This window comes from Pelecanus crispus, chromosome 1, assembly GCF_030463565.1.
Source record: "Pelecanus crispus isolate bPelCri1 chromosome 1, bPelCri1.pri, whole genome shotgun sequence".
In the NCBI taxonomy this organism is placed as follows: domain Eukaryota; kingdom Metazoa; phylum Chordata; class Aves; order Pelecaniformes; family Pelecanidae; genus Pelecanus; species Pelecanus crispus.
The window spans coordinates 81779094-81799978 of NC_134643.1; the positions used below are offsets into that span (position 1 = coordinate 81779094).

The 20885-nt window shown below is 44.4% G+C and overlaps 1 protein-coding gene across 2 annotated transcripts in view; it reads left to right on the forward strand.

The window, feature by feature from the left end:
* ETV6 (ETS variant transcription factor 6) overlaps positions 1 to 13347 on the forward strand; it is a 141228-nt gene extending 127881 nt beyond the window's left edge. For both annotated transcript variants that reach the window (XM_075721278.1, XM_075721285.1), the window contains exons 6-8: positions 6099 to 6241; positions 9065 to 9165; positions 12475 to 13347. In XM_075721278.1, coding sequence (XP_075577393.1) covers positions 6099 to 6241; positions 9065 to 9165; positions 12475 to 12580 — 350 coding nt within the window. In that variant the 3' untranslated portion in view covers positions 12581 to 13347. The remainder of the gene's footprint in view (positions 1 to 6098; positions 6242 to 9064; positions 9166 to 12474) is intronic.
* Positions 13348 to 20885: the final 7538 nt, after the last annotated feature.

Consider the following 20885-nt stretch of genomic DNA (forward strand, 5'->3'; position numbering starts at 1 on the left):
TAGATCATTTTGCGATAGTATTTCAGTTCTATGGGATATATGTATTGGTGTCATGTAGCCATTAGGAAGTATTTATATGCCAGTGTGTTTTAGGTGTATATTCAGAAGACTGTACCTATAAAGGATATTTGAAATGAAGAATCTATAATACATGCTTCCACTCACACAGTGTCTATTTGACATCACAAGGGATTCTTAATGACAATACTACAGTCTCCTCTTTTTTGTAACATTACCAAAGCAGTGCTGTAAGTGTGGGCAGTAAACAGAGCTTTTCAAATGGAGAAGAGAAATTGAGTTTTACCATCCGAAGGAGGAGTGGCTGAGGTTTGGGCACTTCTGCTGTGTAAAAGGAGGGGTTAAAACTAGAGTGAAGAGGCAAGCTCGCTGCTACCAGTGGGGTTTAAAGCCAGCAATTGCTGTTTATGGGAGAGATTTCTTCCTACTCCTCAAACCCCAAGTGCTCTGCCATCTCTCCCCCACTGTCTCCAGGGCTGTGCAGCAGCCTATTTCTCTTGTGCCTGGTGTCAACCCTGGCAGCCAAGCAGCAGCCATGAGACTGAGCGGGCAGGCAGCCCCCAAGGCTTTACTGTAGCTCTGCCGACCTCAGGACTGTACAATACATGGCTGTTATTAGCAGGAGTGTGAAACTGCTGCCTCTTGCACATGTAGGGCAGTGCTTAGGGGGGACATTTGGAGAGCCAGCTGAGTACTCTACACCTTATCACTACCTTGTGCATAACTATAAAAATCCCTCTAGAAGCATTATCTGCAGGAATAAAGTTGTAGCCATGCCTTTCCATTTGAAGGTACAGTTTGCCCTAATTCCCAGCTAATTACGTAGTTCAGTCTTGCCTAGCAATACAGCTGAGAAAATGGTGGGACATGGAAATGCCTGCTTTCAGGAGTCCTACTGCATTGCTGGACCTGTTCACCACCTTCCCACTTTGGCTAGGTTGTTTGATACCACATCACCTTAAAGCCTCTCAGTCTCAGTTCTCTCCACAGCTAAATCCCTTTACCTTCAGATTGTACAAAGTTCAACCATCTGAGTTCACTTTAAAAAAAAAAGTACGTGTGTGTGTGTGGTGTGTGTGTGTGTGTGTTAGTTAGTTAGTTAGGGGGAAATTATGTTTCCTTGTGCTACAGAGACATAGTTACTTTCTAAGTAAGCTTATTTTAGCCAAAAGGCAGGAAATTGCAGCATGCCCAAACAGTTCAGGTACCAGCCCTGACTCAACTCCCCTGTTGAATCTGCCACACTTTTTAAACTTGCTGGGCCTCAACAACATCTGTGTGCTTTGTTGCCATCACTCGCTAGCCAACACACACCCTGTGGAGAGTCCCCCCTCCATGTGTCTGCTCCTTTGGAGGCCTTCTGACAGCCAAGGAAGTGATTTAGTCTTCATGGAGTCATTCACACCATCCAGACTTCCCTCAAACGAGTGATTTACACTTGCAAAACAACCATCCACATACAAGTCCCTCTCTCAGTTTCTCCATTCTTCCTGAAAATGCATATAACAGCTTTGACCTTCCTGGAGGGTGCTACTTTCTGTATTGTCTTCACCAGCCTTCTGTGGAGGTGTCTTTTTTCCCAGTGGAGAAGCTCTTTTTAGTCGCGTTTTCTAGCATTGCCTCTTCTTGGGTTTTCACTAGTTTCATAGGCTGCAGTTTACTCCAGATGGGCTTTACTATGCTCCAAATTCGTTACACTTGCTGAGAGTTATCAGGTAGTCTTTGACCTGTGGGATCTGTTGTCCTATTAAAGATGGTCTCTACTGGACTAATAATGGCAGATTATTTAGTTGCTGCTCCTCCATCAGGCAGGGAGACCCCTCCAGAACCTTGTATTTTTTTTACCGTGCAACCTGTTGAGAAAGACGCCCAGGGTGTAAATCATTTGTGATTAAAAAAAAAAACAACTGAATGCCTATGCTCAAATTCCTAAAGGTCTCCCATGTGAAACTTGAAAGAAGGCAAACTGATTTCGGTACTCTACAAACGGAGGTCATACATTTAACTAAATTGTGCTGCCAAGCATCAGGTGGTCCATGATAGCTAACAGTGTGCATGCTTATAGCTCTCAGCAGATGTGAGAAGAAATGCAGTGAGCCTAAATCTTGTCTACTGGTGTTTAAAGCTAATGCTTTTTATTTCCTATTTGCATCGGCTGGAGACACAGTTGCCACAGTTGTATTGATGCATGCCAGCTCATTAAATCATTGCAACTCAGTCATATACCTAAATTCACTGATAGACAAGGGTAACTTTTGAAGATGAGTTTTTAAGTGGTTGTAGGAGCCAAGCAGAATTTTCAATGTTCTTCTTGAAACAAACAGAGATTTAGAGGTCTAAGATACTTGGGTGGTTGGGGTTTTTTTGCAAATTCCACCAGCCTACTAAATACCTCTGCAAGTCTGAGCAGCTCAATCAGTTAGAATATGGGATGGGGCCCTTGATCACTTGGGACTTTTCTTGTGAAGATCTCAAGATGAAGATCTGAGTTCTTCTCATTTGCGGAATATTTATATTCAAGCTTAGCCTGAATCCATTCTAAAAATTAAGTGAACAACAAAAAACAAATCTGCACTGGAATCCTACCTCTTCTCAGAGTCTGAAGCTCTGTTGCTAGTCCCATAATTTGCCACCCAGACATCTTGGGCTGAATTTTTTTGTGCTTTCTTGGTTTTGTGAAGGAGGGGGGCACAGTGCGTGTGTGTGGGGAAAATAATGATAGCCAATGGAAAATAACCAAAGCCATTAGGTTTGACTTGCTAGCTGCACTGAGATGAATGTGCAGCCCTGGCACAGTGCAATGCACATTGCATGTGCAATTCCAGTAAGCTGTCAAGGAGCCATCAGCTCCTTGAAATTCTTTCAGGGGCCACTGTAGAGAGGATATTAGGGGTCTGCCATCCGCATCAGTAAGAGTTGTATGTATACACTTGGAAATTTTCTAGAGCATAGTTACAGCAATATACTACACATTAAAAATAATATCACATACTGCAAATAATGAGGTGAAAGTAAAGTTAGGATAAATCATGTCTCTGCAGAACGGTAAATATTAGCTGTAAGTTACTATAATCAGAGGGTGTCTGCCCCAAGCTGCATGTTCAAGAATATGACAGAGCGTGATACTGACTTGCCTCTGCGGGAGCACCGTCCCTCCAGCTGACCCCAAGGAGGGCCACTCCTTCCAGGACTAGCAGTAGTGGCACAAGCAAAACCAAATGACTGATGTTGGGATGCCGAATTCCTGCAGCGCTCTCCTCATGGGGCTGTACGCCAGCCAACCACCTCAGCAAACTTCCAGCACAGTCCAAAAGCTCTGGTTCACAACAGACCCACATGTCCTTCCTCTCTTCCCTCAGGTTTCTAATAAATTCCTGCCTTGGCCAGAAAGTGTCTCTTTTTTTCCTTGACGAATATCAGCTAAGTGAATGTTTTCCAATTTGAAACTGCTCCCACCAAGGCAGACCTCTCTTGCAGATGAGGTGGGGCCAGCCTGAGCCCACCATAGGTGTTTAGCCCAGTACTGCCCACTGATGGTCGTGATCAACGATTCACCGCTGACCTAGGGAATCACATCACCTTTACAGTGATTTTAATGAAGGGCTGGACAGAAAGAAAGCATGGACATCTTTGGGAAAAGCTGATCTAACAGTGAATTCAGCATGAATTGTCAACATAGACTATGCAGGTTTTGTTGTTGAAGTTATCACAGATTACACAGGATGATGAAAAAAAAAATGGTAGTTTTTGGAACGCAGCAGTATTACCAACTCTGATCAACTGGTAAAATATGCCCTGGGGAGTCAGAGCTAGAGGAATCAAAGGAAAAGGAAAATAAAAAAGAGACCGTTAAAGTTTTTGTTGCCTTTTTTTTAATTAAGGTTCTTGCACTAAAAAATAATTTTCTATAGTGTCTTTCATTGAAAGAGTTTGAGAATGAATTGCATGTGTGTCAAGGAACCACTTATGTGGCCCTTACTACACTATTACTTGAGCACCTCCCACATTATTAAAAGGCACAAAACAATAGAGCAGTATAATCTCCCTTCCCTTGTTCCTTGTAAGTGAAGTCTAGAAAAGAAGGTTTTTTCTAATATGCGCATGTCTAAGAGACTAAGTGTGTGTGTGTCTGAAAAATTATTGATGAAAAGGTGATGGAAAAACTGGGTTTTATGAATTTGTAAGAGAAAATATGACAGAAATTAAAGTGTTAGTCTGAGATTTTCAATTTCACGCTCTTCTACAGACCTCCCGTGTAGTCCAGGGGAAGTCACTTGTGCCCAGAGCTGCACAAGGGGTTAGCCACAGCAGTGTTTGGCATTGCAGCATTGAATTGCAGCCAGCTACCTCCTTGGTATCCACAGCCGTGGGGTAGGCAGCTGGGCTATGTATGCAGCTTGGGGTGTGGGGACAGCGAAAGGAAGACTTGTCTGCATCCATGTGCCAAGAAGGGACCCATCTAGGCTGGTCATTGGCAAGTGCATATGGAGGAGAATTATTTTCTGTCCTGGTCCCAGCTGCAGGTACCTTATTCTGGGTGGGAGGGAGGAAGCTATCACTGAACAGCGTTCGCATCCATGACTGAAAAAAATGGACATTGGTTTCATTTTTAAAATTAAAACCCAGAAAAATTTCAAATGGGAATGGACATTTTTTGTGAAAAAAGTTAATGAAAATAAGGTTTTTCCAAACAAAAAATCTGACTGCCTCTTTCCTTTCACATTCGTCCTCTTGTAGATGTCATGGATGAGGTGACCATCAGGGTAGGTTTCAGCTAGAACAGAAACCTTCAATTTTTGCCAGATGTCATCTCTTCAAAATGCTTTGTTCTCCATAGGACTGGTAGGGAGAGTCTATGGTAAGGGCACTGGCAAACTAAGCTCTGGTTTTAGAGACTACAGGTTTCAGAGATACTCTTTACAGTTTGAAAATGGGAAATGCCATCAATAATGTTAATATCTCTAACCATTTCAGGTGTGCTCATTAAATGTGTTATTCACATCCCTTTTCAAAAAGCATTTTATATTCTCATGCTGAACATGTCATCATCCCCATGGTAAAATGTACCAACCCCAGACAGACAGGAATAGAAAGACAGGTTGACAAGAATCCATTTTTGCACCTAGAAGCTAGATGGCTTTAACCACTCTAACAAGCCATGGCTTAGAGTTGGTTTTGCTTTCGAAGTAAAATGCAACTATACAGCCATCTGAGGGATCTGGACAGTTGAGCTATAAAACCCCTGTTGTTTCTGATAGCAGCAGAAACCCCAGCTCTGTGCAATTCACTTTCTGTATTTCATAGTTGCCAGTTATTATGCTGTGCTGCGCACACACACGTTGCAAGCAGGAAGTAGGAGCAGCTCAGCTCTTGGCTTCCCCGGTCTCAAGAGACTGCCATGAAACTGCAAAACACTAAACTAAAACCTAAGTATCTGTTAGACCTTTAATTAGCGACCTAAGGAGTGTTTGCCAAGAGGAAATTTGAATTCAATTATCCAAATAGAAAGTATTTAACCTCTCAATAGCACTCGAGTAATTATAATACTTGGGGTTTTTTTCAGGAACCTTAAAAAATAAAACAAAAAGCAAATTAAAAAATGGTAGAAGGTGTCAATTTTATATTGCATGGAGCATACAAAGGAAATCTGTAACATTGCCCATGCTTTAGACCCCTCATGTTTGCACAGAAAGGGGCAGCCTGAAGGAGAGAGAGCAGGTTGCAAGATTCTTGATTTCCCCACTGAAACAGCCAGCAATAGTATCAGGGCCAACAGTGGTAGTTTTATGTGCATCAGTACAACAATAAACACACAACTGAGATCAGCAGGTCATCTCACGCAGCTTTTAATGTGATAAAGGTGCTCAGTCAGTGTCAGGACTGGGATGCATCAGAAGAGGCTGTATATTCCAGTACATTTTGCAAACATCAGTCAATACCAGCCAAGCCATTTGCATTTCAGATTGCAGCAGCTGTTTCAGCCCTGATCCCAACTGTCCTTTCACTACACATCCACCCAAAACCTTCCAGAATTAATCCCAAGGAAAAATGTCAATATTTTCTTGCTCCTCTCTTCACAGACTGTAGGTTGCTCTGGGATTATGTCTATCAGCTGCTTTCTGACAGCCGGTACGAAAATTTCATCCGATGGGAAGATAAGGAATCCAAAATATTTCGGATAGTGGATCCCAACGGGCTGGCCCGGCTGTGGGGAAACCACAAGGTAAGGAAGCAATGCAGTTTTCTTCCTATGGCACTTCACCTCTTGTAACATCACAGGATTCACTTAAAAACAAGGCAAAAAGGAAGAAAACGTGCATATAAAATACTGCTGGAAAGTTGTAATCTTTCATTCTACACACATTAGAAATAGAAAGCATCCAGCCTCAAGCACTAAAACCTATTCTTCATATAGAAAACCTGTTGGTTTGGTTTAAAGGTATTTAGTTATAAATGCATTTCATTATAAAATCACATGGAGTGCAAGAATTAACGGTCCTTCTCTCTCAAGGCATCTCATTTCTTCCTGAAACCTGATGCTAAGGATGTTCTAGTTAGGTGTGGTCTACAAGGAGCTGCATACTACATCTCGGCAGGAGCTTTCTGTCTATGTTCCTGTCTGCACCAACATTCAAATTTCACACACTGTCCTGTGACAGATGCCAAATGCTGCAGGATTATGTATTTCCTTTTAAGAGAGTAATTCTGCTTTGTCCTCTGGAAAGCAGTTACTGATTTTTGCAGTTTGGGGCTGAGTATGTACAGAGATATCTGTATGAGTATATGCGTATGAGTATATTCGTATATGAGTAGTCAGCATGGATTTACAGAAGGGAAATCATGCTTGACCACCCTGATATCCATCTACGATGAAATGATTAGCTCAGTGGATGCAGGGAGAACAGTGGATGTAGCTTATCTTGACTTTAGAAAGGCTTTTGAGACTGTCTCCCATAATATCCTCATAGACAAATTAATGAAGTATGACCTAGAGAAGAATATGGTGAGGTAGACTGAAAACTGGCTGAGTGGCTGGGCTGAAAAGGTTGTGATCAACAGCACAAAATCCAGTCGCTAGTGATGTTACCCTGGGGATTGATTCTGGAGCCAATACGGTTTAACATGTTCGTTAATGACCTGGATGATGGGACAGAGCGCACCCTCAGCAAGTTCTCAGAAAATAAAAACTAGGGAGGAGTGGCTGATAGACCAGAGAGTTGTGCTGCCATCCAGAGGGACCTCGACATGGTGGAGAAATGGGCTAACGGGAATTTCATGAAAGTTAACAAGGGGCAATGTAAAGTCCCCCACCTGGGCAGGAATGACCTGGGGAGGTGTGAGACTTCACATTTCCCTTTGTTACGTTTCATGAGACCCCATGTGTGGGACTGTTTTACTAGGAAGGTGGTCAGACACTGGAGCAGGCTGCCCAAAGGAAACTGTGGAGTCTCCATTCTTGGAGATGTTCAAAACCCAACTGGGCACAGCCGTGAGCAACCGTCTCTGGTTGACCCTGCTTTGAACAGAGGGACTGGACTAGGTGATCTCCAGAGGTGCCTTCCAACCCAACTATTCTGTGATTCTGTATGAGTATACATAGCCTATAATCTTGATAAGGTCAAGATTTTCTCATGTGACTCATTGCTTACAAGAGCATCAGTCTTAGAGGTCTTGGGCTGCAACACTGAGAATGGAGAGTTCTGCCCTTATCCAGCCTCCATGCTACTATTGGGCCTTGCCATCACATCTCATGTTGGGTGTCTAAAACGGAAGCTGCTTCAGACCACTAGCCACTTGGGAAACGCAGTGACCTTTTAGCAACTAAGACATGGAAAAAGCACATGTGGTATTTCAGGGGGCTTCCCAATGAGTGGACTCTAGATTTTGCAGGAAAAACATTGTCACTGTTAGTGTTTAATTGCCACAGAAGCTCTTTATGTGACCTCCCTTAGCAGACCTGTTGTGGTCAGGGCAAGCAGAGGAGGTCTGCTTTTAGGGGCCATTTTAGACAGGCGGATCAGTCTCATTTAATAAAGCCAGGTCAACGCTACAGACTTGTGCCTGATCTTGGACTGACAGAGCTGTGCCAAGCTGAACTCCTAACATGGAGATTCACGGAGCAAAAGCATGCTTCTACTAGTTTGGCATGTTTTGCCTATGGCAAGGCGGCTGCTTTATACTTATGCAAACACAGCTTTGCCAGTATAGTTGTCTCTCCGCTGGGAGTTTCTTTGCCAGCGTAGTAAGCAGTGCGCCTTGTACCAGAAAAACGCCCTTCATGTAGACGTAGCCCAAGGGACTGATGCTGCTATCCCAAGTCAGTACTATGGGGTCTGCCCACATACAGCTCTGCCAGTGCCCATCACTTCTGCCTTATGACACTCAGCTTCAGCACTGCCATACCTCGGTCACCCCACAGTGCTCTGGCTATGGCCTTTGGGGTCAGCAGCTCCCAAACTAAAGGGGAGGCTCTGTCATAGAAGCAGATGCACAACCTAATGGGCTTCTTGATTTACATCTGTATAACAAGAGGAGAAACAGGCTCTCAATCTCCACAGTGCTCTGTAAGCTTTAACTAGTTAATGGAGGGGAATCCCAGAAGAACAGCACTCTTAGCAGGGCTTGCTGACAGATTCAGTCTATTAGCCACTGTTCTTATGCTTTTACAAAAGGTAGTGTCATTAAGAACAGGCCTGTCACATTCCACTTGGCATGAGCATCTCCCTCCATCTAACGTCTCCTCTTGTGGTTGATGAAGCATTTTGTTACCTGTGATCCAAGAAACTGTAGAAAAACCTCAACTGGAATTTTTGTTAGACTTTCTTGCTTAAATTGCCCTGTATGAAATGAGACCCATAAAAATTTGGTGATGAGGGCTGGAGGGGCAGGATGGGCCTGCAAACAGCAGAAGAGTGAAACATGTAATTTCTTGAACTGACTTGGTTACTTTAGCTAGCTGTGACAGTTCTGCAACTCCTTTTGGGGCTTAGGAAGGTTTTAATGATTCATCTCTCCACATTTTTCCTTCTTCTTTTGAAAAAAACAGAACAGAACAAATATGACTTATGAGAAAATGTCCAGAGCCCTACGCCACTACTACAAACTAAATATTATCCGGAAGGAGCCAGGACAAAGGCTTTTGTTCAGGTAATTTTTTCTTTTCTTTGCCATTCCTTTCTACAGACTATTAGTTTTTGAAGATGGAGGATGGAATTGTGTGTGGGATACTTCATTGCCACAGCTATAACACAGGTGACAGTGGGCATATATTTGTAAAAGCTGTCTAGACCAGTGCTTCCCAGCTTTCAAGGCAACTGCACCAATTTATGAAAATATGAGCCTGTTTCAATGATCAGTGGAGTCAACAGAAGCCTTTTCACTAACTTCAAGCAGGCTGCGCCTTGTTTAAGACCTTAGCTAAATGATTTGTGATCTCAGCCAAACTGCTGGAAAACCCACTCCAAATTAAATTCTCAGACACAGCTGCCAGTGAAAGCTAAGCACGGATCAGGCATTTCCTCAAGTGCATCAGCATCACAGAAGAGAAGTGCTGATGACCATGTCTTCAGCAGTGCTGCCTTCAAGGAAGGAGGGACCTGTTCATAAAACCTAATGCATCAGATTGGATGATACAACGAAGAATTTAGGAAATAGTGCCCGAAACAGCGTAAAGCAGGGAGTTTGTTACTTGTCCAAACTTGAGTGCAGCTGGCAGAGAGCAAGAGTACTCCAGTTCTTTTCAGGCAAGACCAGCAAATCCTAGTGCGTACGTCTGACCCACAGAGCACTGAACTCAGACCAAAGACTGCTTTGATGTCAGTGGTCTGGATCTAGTAATGTGCTTGGAAATTATATCAATAGGAAGGCAGTCTTGGAGTTTGTTTTCTTAAATAGCTAACAGAACTGCATTACCACTCAAACTATCTACAGCTGAAAAGGTTTCTGTGGAATGTCTTGTTTATGTCAGCTCTTAGAAGACTTAGATGGGGGAAGGAGGGTGAAGGGAAGAAGGAATCACAGGCAAAATCAACTACATGATTTTAATTTTTTTTGTGGAAAGTTAAACAAGGTTGCTCCATCAGTAGCAGTAGCAAGGAAAGCAGCCTGGATTGCTGTGGCCTTGTGTGAAGACTGTGCTGCCCCATGGGAATTCTGTGATGCTGAACAGTGAATGTGCTTACCTTGGAGCCTCTCCTGTGGTGGGGGCACAAACAAAACAGGAGTCCCTCTCTTATCAACCAGGCTGCCTATTTTCTCAAAACTGAAGAAACTTAATACCCTTGGAGACCTCAGTTCCTCTGTTAGACTTGCCCAAAATTGACCAACAGATTCAAAGGTCACCAGGGAGCATAAAACATGAGCATATAAGCCTCATTTCCTTCGGAAACTGGGAAAAAAAACAACAAAGCATTTTTTGCACAATTCCCAATAAAAACTTATTGATGTTGTTTTCTTAGACCTATTTATATCTGAAGAGAAAAAGAAGAACAGCTGCAAAAAATCAAGCCATTAATGTGCCTTTCTTGGCTATTTCTTGCAAACACAGAAATAATAGGAAATGTGACTTTATAAGTAACATGCAGGCAGTTGTTGTCTGCAGATATATGTACAGAACTTTAAGTAAATGGAGTCAGAGAAGGGATTTCTAACAGGTTGCCTGAGTGTCTTCTGCAACAAAAGAGGTCACAGATACTGTTTCTTCATTAGCTTGTAGTTCTGGGTTGTTTTTTTAAAATTAAATCAAATGCTATTACAAATACCCATGCTTTGAGTTTCTTGACATGACTTAAAACACAGACCAGAAAGAATACCCAAAGTACTGCAGTACAGTTCATTTCCCACATGGTTTAGGAGACAGAGCAGACAGAAGGTAGGGACAGCAGTGGGATTGCTCTGTTTTGGTTTCATCCTCATGCAAGATCAACAAGACAAGCACAGTGTTTAAATCAGGGCACAGTCTAGCCCTTAGGCTTTGGTGCGTTTTCGCAGTGTAGCCAGGGACTGATTCACCACTTCTGTATGCTAGTTTTTCACCACCGTAACACCATTTAGATCAGCAGCGTTCTTCCAGCATACAAATGGGAGTGACACAGCAGTGAGTCACAGCCTTTTTTTTTTTTCCTAAATGCATATGTGCACATGATTTCCAAAATTAGAAGGGGTGGCAAAAGGTTAGTTCCAGGCTGTGCTATGCGTTTGCTGAGAGACTCCAGATTTTTCAGACAGAAAGCCCTCAGCTTTCTAACCTCAGAGGCCGCAGAGGAGGCAAGGCTTGCCCATGAGCTTCAGCAGTGATTTTTCTGGGTCAGTGATAGTAACGAGGCTCCTGTCAGTTGGTTTTGTTTTCACTGGGGCAAGAATACTGAGCATATCATCAACCTGAAATAAAATAAGCTCCTCTGATTAACACATTTTGTACTGCTGAATGGTAGCCAGTACATCGTTAATGAAAGACTCTGAAATTTTGTAATACTTCCAGCATAAACATCTTTCATCCTAATTTCTCCAGAAGTACTTATGAGTTAGGAAAGCGATTTGTGTTTAAACCCGTATTTCATCCTTCCTGTGCCACTCTCCCCTCCTATGCCCGTAAATTCAGAAAGAAAAAGCAGAGCTTTTCCGTGCTATGTCTCTGCAGTAGTACACAAAAGCATCCTGGCAAAGATCAAGACTGCAGACCTGATCTGCAGGCTGGTGGATGTCCTTTCCCATTTCCTACTGCTGCCGTGCCTCCCCAGAGGCAGTTTCTGTTTCTAGCCCCCTGCAGACTTACTGCATCAAGACATTAGTGCTGGGAGCCGTGGCATTCATTTACAGAGGATACTGCTTCATTACAATTACGCTTGCTACAATCACACAGGAAGAGACTGTCTTTGCTTACAGTTCCTTAGCCCAAAAGCTTTTTCTTTCAGGGCTTTTTCCATTTCCCAGAACTTGTTCTGACTTGGTCCTTGGCTTTTTCCACCGCTGTTCCTTTGGTGTTTCATATTCCTCTTCACTCACCTACACACAAGCCTGCACAACCGAGTAGCCCTCTGCCTCTCCACACCTTGCAAGTGCTTTTGCTTTGAAATGTGCTGGCCTTTAGGTCTTTAATGATTCTGTCACCAGACACCATAAATGAGCATACCTGTGGCATACTATCATCTTACATGACAACAGCAAATAATATGAGGGAGAAGAAGTAAATGTCATTCTTTGGAAAAGACTATGGGGTTTGGTACAATTTTGGACTTTGAAGGAGCAGGGGTAAATGCCTGTGATTTTTTTTGTTTCCTTTCCAGGTATGGAGGAGGGAAGACACCAGTAGGCTGGGGGAGAAGCTGGGAAATACTAAATCATTGGGAGGATACAGCAAAGATGATTTTGGAAGCTGTAGAGCTCAGGGGCCTCAATGTCTTGATGAAGATAAAAGCTGAGGCCACTGGGAAATCCACTTGTTTCTCTGTTTTGCAGGTTCATGAAGACCCCAGATGAGATTATGAGTGGCCGAACAGACCGCCTCGAGCACCTTGAATCCCAGGAACTGGATGAACAAATATACCAAGAAGATGAGTGCTGAAGGGAACTGGTGCACCGCCTCTGTGGGTCCATGGGAGAAACATCTGCCCAGATGGCTGGCACAGTTTGGGAGGGGAAGCAACAACCCAGAAGCAGTACTTGGGGTCGCCGCTTAGCTTGAAGACCACGCAGGACCTGAAGCACCTTAACAAAACAAACTAACAGGCAGAAGTGGTGCTGGCAGAAAACTAAAGAGGAGAAAGCCTGGACTTATGCACTACTTCACTGTTCCTACCAAGTCTCCCTTGAGTTCTTTCTTTCTTTTTGGTTTGTTTCAGTTTTGGGGAGTTTTTTGTTGGTCTTTTTCCCTAATAAACATGCAGTTTGACTTTCCTTATCTCACATAGGACAAGACATCAGATTATGCTTTTTTTTGGAAGGCTTTCCTATGGAAATAGAGCGCTCTTATTTTCTGTGCAAATCTCATGACATAACATCGCATAAAACAATAGCAACACAGAAGGGATTTGCTCAAGGGTTCCAGTTTGCTCGGATCAATTTACATGTGCTGCCACTGGGAAATGTGTTGAAGCTACCAAAAGAATTTACTACACATACCTGTCAAATGAAGAGGAGTCACCCTTCACGTGTAGGCTGGGATATTATCCCAGCATAGCTTGGGCTCACAACGAGTCCTGCGAGTGGCTATTAACTGCTGGAATATGGACCAAAACCAATCACCTAAGTGCTCCGGGGAGGAGAAAAATAAATGTGACAAACCTCTGCAATCGACTGATGTTGACATTTTCCCTCCCTCTAGCAAAGAAGTAATAGAATGGAGCGGGGGGGCGGGGGGGAGGGCGGGGACAATACGTATATATATGTGTATATATAGAAATATTTCACATATATATATATGTATATGTAACCCCCACAATGCAGAATTTCAGCTCAAAGCTTTCTATAAAAAAGCAAAGGCTGAAGCATCTGTAATTACAAAAGGGAGGGGTGTTTCTTATACCTTGTAGCAATTTTGGGGTGAAAGGTGAAGGACTGTTCCTTACATGGTAGGGAGAAAGCAAAGGGACCCATCACATGGTTTGTGTTACCCAGAAACCTCTCCAGGATCATTTTGTGCTGCTGGAGAGGTAGGTGATTCACCAATCTGAAAACTGATGGTAGAGAACTAGAGACCAAATAGCTATACTTGTATCTTGTAATTGATTTTGGCTTTGTTTTGGGATTTGTTTATTTTATGCCTCCCACTACCCTCCCCCACCCCACAGCTCTGCCGTCAAGGGAGCTTGTCTCAGCTTGCCCTTTTTAACATGATTTAAAAGACAAGAAAAAAAGAAATCCTGTGGCCATGTTGCTTTCTTGGTTTTTGGTTTTGTTCTGGTTGCAAGGTTCCCCGTTTTTTACACCCCCGATTTGGTTTGCTGCACTGAGGGTGCTTTGCATGAGGCGAAGAGCTACGCCAAGTGTGGTCACAGGAAGCTCAGCAGTCCTTGATGCCCGGTACGGGAGAAACTATTGGCCTTTTCCATTTCACATTGCTGGGGCCACCATGACAGGAAAGTCTGTGGTGTCCAGGTGTCCAGCAATCCATTATCAGTGGTCCTTTTAATGGGAGGAAGATCTAGCAGCAGAAATGATGCTTGCAAAGGGAGAAGATGTATAGAGAAACTGTGCAGGAATCACATGGTGTCTGGAAGAAAGCACATCCACACCAGTTCATTAAAACAGAAGGCCTCTTTTATGGGAATATGCGTACTAGAAATGGAAAAAATCAGTGGGCTAATCTAACCCGTTTCAACCAAAAACCAAGGTACATTCCCACGATAGAGCTTTTATCAGCTATTAAACACAACATTCGATCTTACCACATAGTTAAGAAGTGGGTCAATCCAGGAAAAAATGGCGCTCGGCAGTGAATAGTGTCCCCTATGTTTAAACAGAGATAGTCCAATCTCACAAAAGACTTACTATTGAGTCACAGGTTGTAGAAGGAACAGCTTTGTTAAGGGCGTAGATACACATCATGCAAAGAAGAGAGAGTTTTCAGAGTCAGTATCTGATGAAGAACGACAGGGTATACTTTTCTCCCTAAGCTTTTCCCAGCGACATTTTTTTATTAACTCAATGTTAATACATTACAACTCCCAGCACACCGTGTACTTGACTTTTTCTGCCTCAGAAGAAAAGACACGGGAGTGTATATCAGATGAGCAGACAACCTGTCACCTGTCTCTGCCGTGAGTCTGAAGTCCTTGAAACTCAGGCGGTGTGAGATTGGGAGACATTCGGACTTCAGTGGTCACAGAGCTGAAACCAAAGGTCCCATGAAACCAAGGGGCCAAGAAGTTACTCTCCTCTGTCACCCTGCTCAAGGGCACCCAAGTTGCAGCCATGTCTCGGGAGCTGGGGTGAAGAGGGTGTGGTAAAGGGGTGAATAGGAATTACAGATGAAGTGTGATCAGAAGTGTCAATGTAAAGAAAGGCTCGTGCTGGTTTCTTGTGTTTCTTAGGGTGTTCAGTGGTAGGAAGAAACCAGGTTTGTGCAGAGAACGATTCATATCCTTTATTGCTCTGGCTGTGACAACCGCATAACCGCATTATTTTCTTTTGCCTGTTACGAGATGGTGAGGGAAAAAAAAAGATGATAGGGACCTTCTATCTAAAGTGCTTTGATGAGCCACAGGTTTTTGTCATGGCCAAGGTGCACACTGCAAAATACAGAGAACGAGAGACAATCCACCAGTATAAGCCCATATGCTCACTGTGTATGCTAGCAAACAAAGCGCAAATCCTCAGCGCTGGGTAAGACGGGAAAAAGCAAGGAATCCTGAAATCACACCTGTTGTCCGATAGGGGCATTTTCTAGGGGAAATTTTGTAGAGGAAATGTTTACCTTTACCAAAAATGCAATCACTTTCACCTGCAGAATCTAAGTCAACGGGGAAAAAAAAAAATGGTGGCTGTTGGAAACTCTTCCAGTTCACACGTAAAGGAAATCTTAAGACAACTTCTTCTCCACCACAACCACAGAGAAGAAGTTCTCTCAAGGCTGATGCTAGTTCAATGAAAATAGCCTTTGAACTTGGAGCAGGCCGATCCCACAGAGGCCCTTCCTGGCTGGTGCTGTCCCCTGCCTCCTGCCAGGTCTGCGTGGTGCAGCAGTGAGTGGCATGGGTGACACTGCAGCTGCCAGAACTGCAGGGGCTTGGGACCTGTTGTGGGAGCTGCAGGATTTGAACTGCTCTTGGGGTCTTGGAAGCAAGTTTACCAGCTATGACTACAAAAAAAAAAGTAAATAAAACGAGGCTAGAGCAGCTGCAGTAGACAGATTCCCATCTACCTCACATCCAAATGGCAGATACATGGACTGCAAACACAGCATTAACGTACTGAGCTACAGGAACACTTGGCTGCCCGTCTGGGCTAGTAAAGGTAACTGCCTGTCCACCAACGCTGGCACCCACCTTCCCTCCCCAGTTTCTGATTTCCCAGTGTAGAACTTGCCAGCAGCAAAGCAGCCGAACTTTCTGCCTTTGCCACTGAAGCAAGTGGCAAAAAGGGAGAAACAGTCTTAACAGTCTCAACCTTGGGGACACACACAAGCCGTCTGGACACAGTCCTGGGCAACTGGCCCTAGGTGGCCCTGCTTGAGCAGGGGGGTTGGACCAGATGACCTCCAGAGGTCCCTGCCAACCTCAACACCCAACAAAAGATCTTCACACTGTGTAGTTAAGTGGGACCTTCATTACCATCGGCTTGCTACAAGTCTGAACAAGCCACAAGCCGGTCAGGTAGGACACGCTGCAGTTCCACAGCAGAACATTTTCTTGATTTAAGTTTGAAACCTTTTGACTGCCTCTCCATCCAAAGAACACTACTGGGGCCCTTTCTGTGAACACTAAGTCACTGCCACCCTCCCCAGATTTCAAACTCCACACATGCATTCTCCACATCTCTTTGTCAGACTGCAACCACATGCAAATCCAGAATGCATCAGTTCGAGGTCTTTTTTTTTTTAAATAAAATTCTAGTCTGTTTTTATTGATGATGGCTTTTTGTTTTTTTAAGGTGTGGGGCTAAGGGACTGAATCAAATGAATGTAACAAAACAACAACAAACAAAAAAGCCTATTCTCAGGGCCAGTGAGTTGCAAATAATTTTTAAAATGCCTGTAATTACATCATCTCAATAAAAAAGTTTAATATAAAAGTGGGAATGCCAAATTTTGTTGGTGCAATCATTGCTACAAGGTCCTTTCTTTTTAAAAACTATGGTACCCAAGTATCTACAGCACATAACAGCTATTTTCAATCAGGAAAAGAAACCTGCAGGCTTCCCATGCCCAAACATGTATGAACAGTGCCTGGAGCTTCCTTGGGAAGCATTGTTCGGAAAATTTAAGGCTGTCCCTTGGAGTATTTACTTTGCTGCCTGCCCTGACAGATGAGCAGAACACCCCACTAGCACCTAGATGGGTGTACCTAGTTCTCCTTCCTTCTTTTGGAGAGGATCTAGAAGCAAAAAAGACAAATGAGGTGGTGCAATGACTGTTGCATTTTTTTTATCCTGCTTAACAGGCCAGGTCAAGGACTTTGAGAGCAAAAGGTTTTCCTGTAGTATTCATCTTTGCAAACCAGCCTAGAAACCCTGCCACTAATATGCTGCCCTTCAGCACAGGGGCACCTTATTTTCCTGTCTTCAGCCCTAGCCAGGCAAGGCACAGGGATGTCAGTGCCACCAGGTGCAGGGTACTTAGGGGACAGCAAGGTGAGGCAGCACAAACTGCTCACTGCTGTCCATCACTCCCTACGGCAGCCCTTGTCTCCTTCGGGATGGGCTTACTACACTTACGGCAGCATGAGCAAGGCCCCCAGAGCGTTTCTTAACGCGCTACTCCAGATAGGTGCCACCAAACGCCGTGGCAAACGTACCTGGTCAGCGGCACACAGGCCTCATCTGGTGCTCTCTGGTGGGAGCAATTCATGGCAGGTTAAATCGTTTGGATCCCAGCTGCAGCTCAGGATGACCCCATGATAATCTGGCTGATCTGTGGGTTATCCACTCAGCTGGTCCTTGCTCAGTGTTTGTTCTTGGTTTTCTTTCACTGTTGTTTCTAACCTACAAGGCAAAGGAGTAAGCGCTAAACAAACCCCTCTCTGAACCAAGACATCAAGCAAGAAGGAAACAAAGCGTGTTGCTCCATAATTCAGTCCCTTCAGGCCATTTCCCTTAATTTTACAGGAGGAAATAGATGCATCCTACACCCTCTCACAGCTTTCTGTGCACTCTACACAACAGCAAACGCTGCAGGTTGAAGGCATACAGAGGAAGTTCTCAGTGGTTTTGGCTGTCGCTCCAGTGAGGATTAGTCTCAGCTCAAGAACTAGTCTTGAGCCCAGAGAGACATTAAACAGCATCCTTTGGAGGCTGCGGGACAGAAGAGGCCCAGCAATGCATGCCCAATACATCTTCCTATCCCATTTTCAAAATTAATTTAGCTGTAAAGGAAAGCTACCAGGCCAACACCAGCGCATGGATCATGGATGATGCATACATTTGCAAATGACAGCTACCACAGGCATGATGGTGCACGCTTGCTCCATAACGCTCCCCAGTGTTGACCAGGAAGGATTTTGCAAGGGCATCAAAGAGGACCTCAATGACTGTCCATGCACCCCTGGGACTTACAGAGGCTGCCGGTGAGGTACTGACAGCAGCATTTTTTAATTATGTAGAAACCCATTTTAAAGTAATACTTAGCAGAAAGGGTTTCAGTTCTCCCAGGTGAGACTCCACCTGTGATGCAAGAGGAAACAAGCACATGTTTTTAATCCTTAAAGACTTATACTGATTCGGACAATCCTGACTTCAGTTTGAAACCCAAGCAGCTTCTGAGCAATGCAGAAAGAGCCACCTATGAAAGGTGCACGAGGAAAGAGAGGATGCACTACCACGGTATGAAGCTGAAAAACAAGCGTGCTTCATTAATCACCTAAAAGAAAGGATTGATGTGTCAGTGTAAATATTCTAATAGTACAGGACCAGGTGGATCTACCACATGTCAGCTCTTTCCATACTGGATTCCCACACACCCAGGGATCTGGCCGCTACACTGGGTTCACCCCGGACACCACCTTGACCAGTTCTACTGCAGACAGCAGCATCCCTTCCCACGCCACGCAAAGCCCAGCAGAATGGGAAGTCACAGCAAATTATGCCCACCTGATAAGGAGAAAGGTGCCCTACTTCATGAGCTGCTTCAGAAGAAACTGCTGAATGCATGCTGTCATCCCGCCAGGTCCAGCAAGGAGGAGGAGGCTGAGGAGGGAGGAAGGAAAGGGATGCAGCCCAGTTCAAGCTTTCCCCTCACTGGACAGCCTCCTAAGAGCCCAAAAGAGAATCAGGCAATGCTGGAGGATGAGCTTGCCAGCACCTACTTCCAAAAGAGGCAAGGACATGAGGTGCCAAGAAACCAATGCCAGGGCAGCTGCAACTCCAGCACAAAACGTGACAGGACTGTGCCCACTGGTGAAGAACATCACATCAGTTTCTTAATTCTAGGTGTTCCTACCCACTTGTTTTCCCCAACCAACTCAAAAATTACATGTTGCAGCCAGGACAGAAAAAGAGGGGCAAGAGCCTGTCTTCCCAGCTTCATCCCTGCAGTCTGCTCTTTCCTCACCTTGATGCCCTAAGAAAAGGGGAGCGGGATGTAGATGCTCAGCACCCAGCTGTCCCCTGCACGGAGAGACATCGGGGTGCCATGCACAGCAGCGCATGCCTTTGCTGCCAAGCACGCAGGGACCTGCCCCATGCCAGCCCCTTCACTCAGCCCGAGCTGGGTCCAACGGTGGCAAAGTCACCAGTGAATGAAACAGCCCTTTTCCACCTCCCCTGTGGCAGTAATGTTGTACCCCTGCTGTAACAGCCCTCATTCACTCAAAACGACAGCACTAACAGTGCTTAATGAGTATCTTCCACAGCTGATCATCATAAGCCGGGCAACCTGTTTGCTTATTGACCGGCTCTCTGCCCGCCATGTACCCCTGGTTATATTGCCCACTGAAGGGTAAGGCTTACGTTGTGTGTAATGGTTCATTCTGCAGGACACCAATTTCTTCTTGTGATTTTTGTCAGACTGAGGCAGGCTAAACATACAAATGGAAAAAAATATCTGGCAATTGCTATAGAGAATTGGAGCAGTGCACACGTTTACTTCAACAAGATTTGTCAACAAAAGCAAGTGCATGCATCTCTGCCAGCCTCAGTAGAGCATCAATATATTCCAGCACAGGAACCAGGCTGGGATACCAATTTAACACCAGGCAGACCCTCTTTCTGTGACTGCACCGAGCTGGATTCCACAAACTATAACCAACATTTAGGGGAAAAAAAACACAGCACCCTCCCATAAGACAACAGAGGTTGCTATGACCAATGTGATCCGTTGTAAAACCTGCAGGGACACGTCAATCTTTCTGCCTCCTGCAAACACCTGTGCATAAAGTTTCTCAGCATCTCAAAGTGCTGGAGAACAGCCGCAACAGGAAGAATGATAACTGTTCAGGAATTAGAATTGATCTCCTGCCGCCTGATAAACACTCTTAGCCTGGGGTTGTTGACTCAAAGCCAAGCTCTGCTAAATGGACAAAGTTTTGAAGTCAACCCTTCCTGGTGTTTGACAAGGTAAAGGGAAGGAACTGGAGTGAAGACAGCTTGAACAAAGCAGATATTGTTTCCCATGAGCTCCGTAAAGATGTGAGGACATGACACATCAGAAGAAAGTGAGGAAAAGAAGCAGAGAAGGTGTGAAAGCTGAGGCAAGTAAAGAGTCAGTTCAGATGATCACGAGGATGAAAGCTGGGATTGTTCACCACATGCCTTCGACTTCCCTTCCCAAGGGCAGGGCCAAGGTCAGTAGCTTTTGCTTGGCTAATGCATGCTTGCAGGATATGAACCAGTCTCAACTCAAAGACCTGCAGAATGAGGACTCCACCTCCTCTGTGCCAAAGGTTAATCATCCCCTGCATTAAAATCTGTCCCTTCCTTTCCGTTTAACTGTATCTTAATTCCACTTACAATCATTAGCTCTCATTATGCTTTTCTTCACTAAATTCCTGTAAACTGTAGTATTCCTACCCATACACGAAGATCCTTACTGACTGCAATCAGTGCAACTCATACAGTTGTTTTTTTTTTTTTTTCAACTAAATAACTAGAATTTAAGGGAGGGACTGAAGCTCCATGGTACAACAGCTTCCTGGAGGAGCTGCTCCTGGCTTGGAGAGCTGCAGGACACAGCCACATTTGTTTCTTGGGGTGCTGTCTGGGCCACGCCTGCAGGAAAG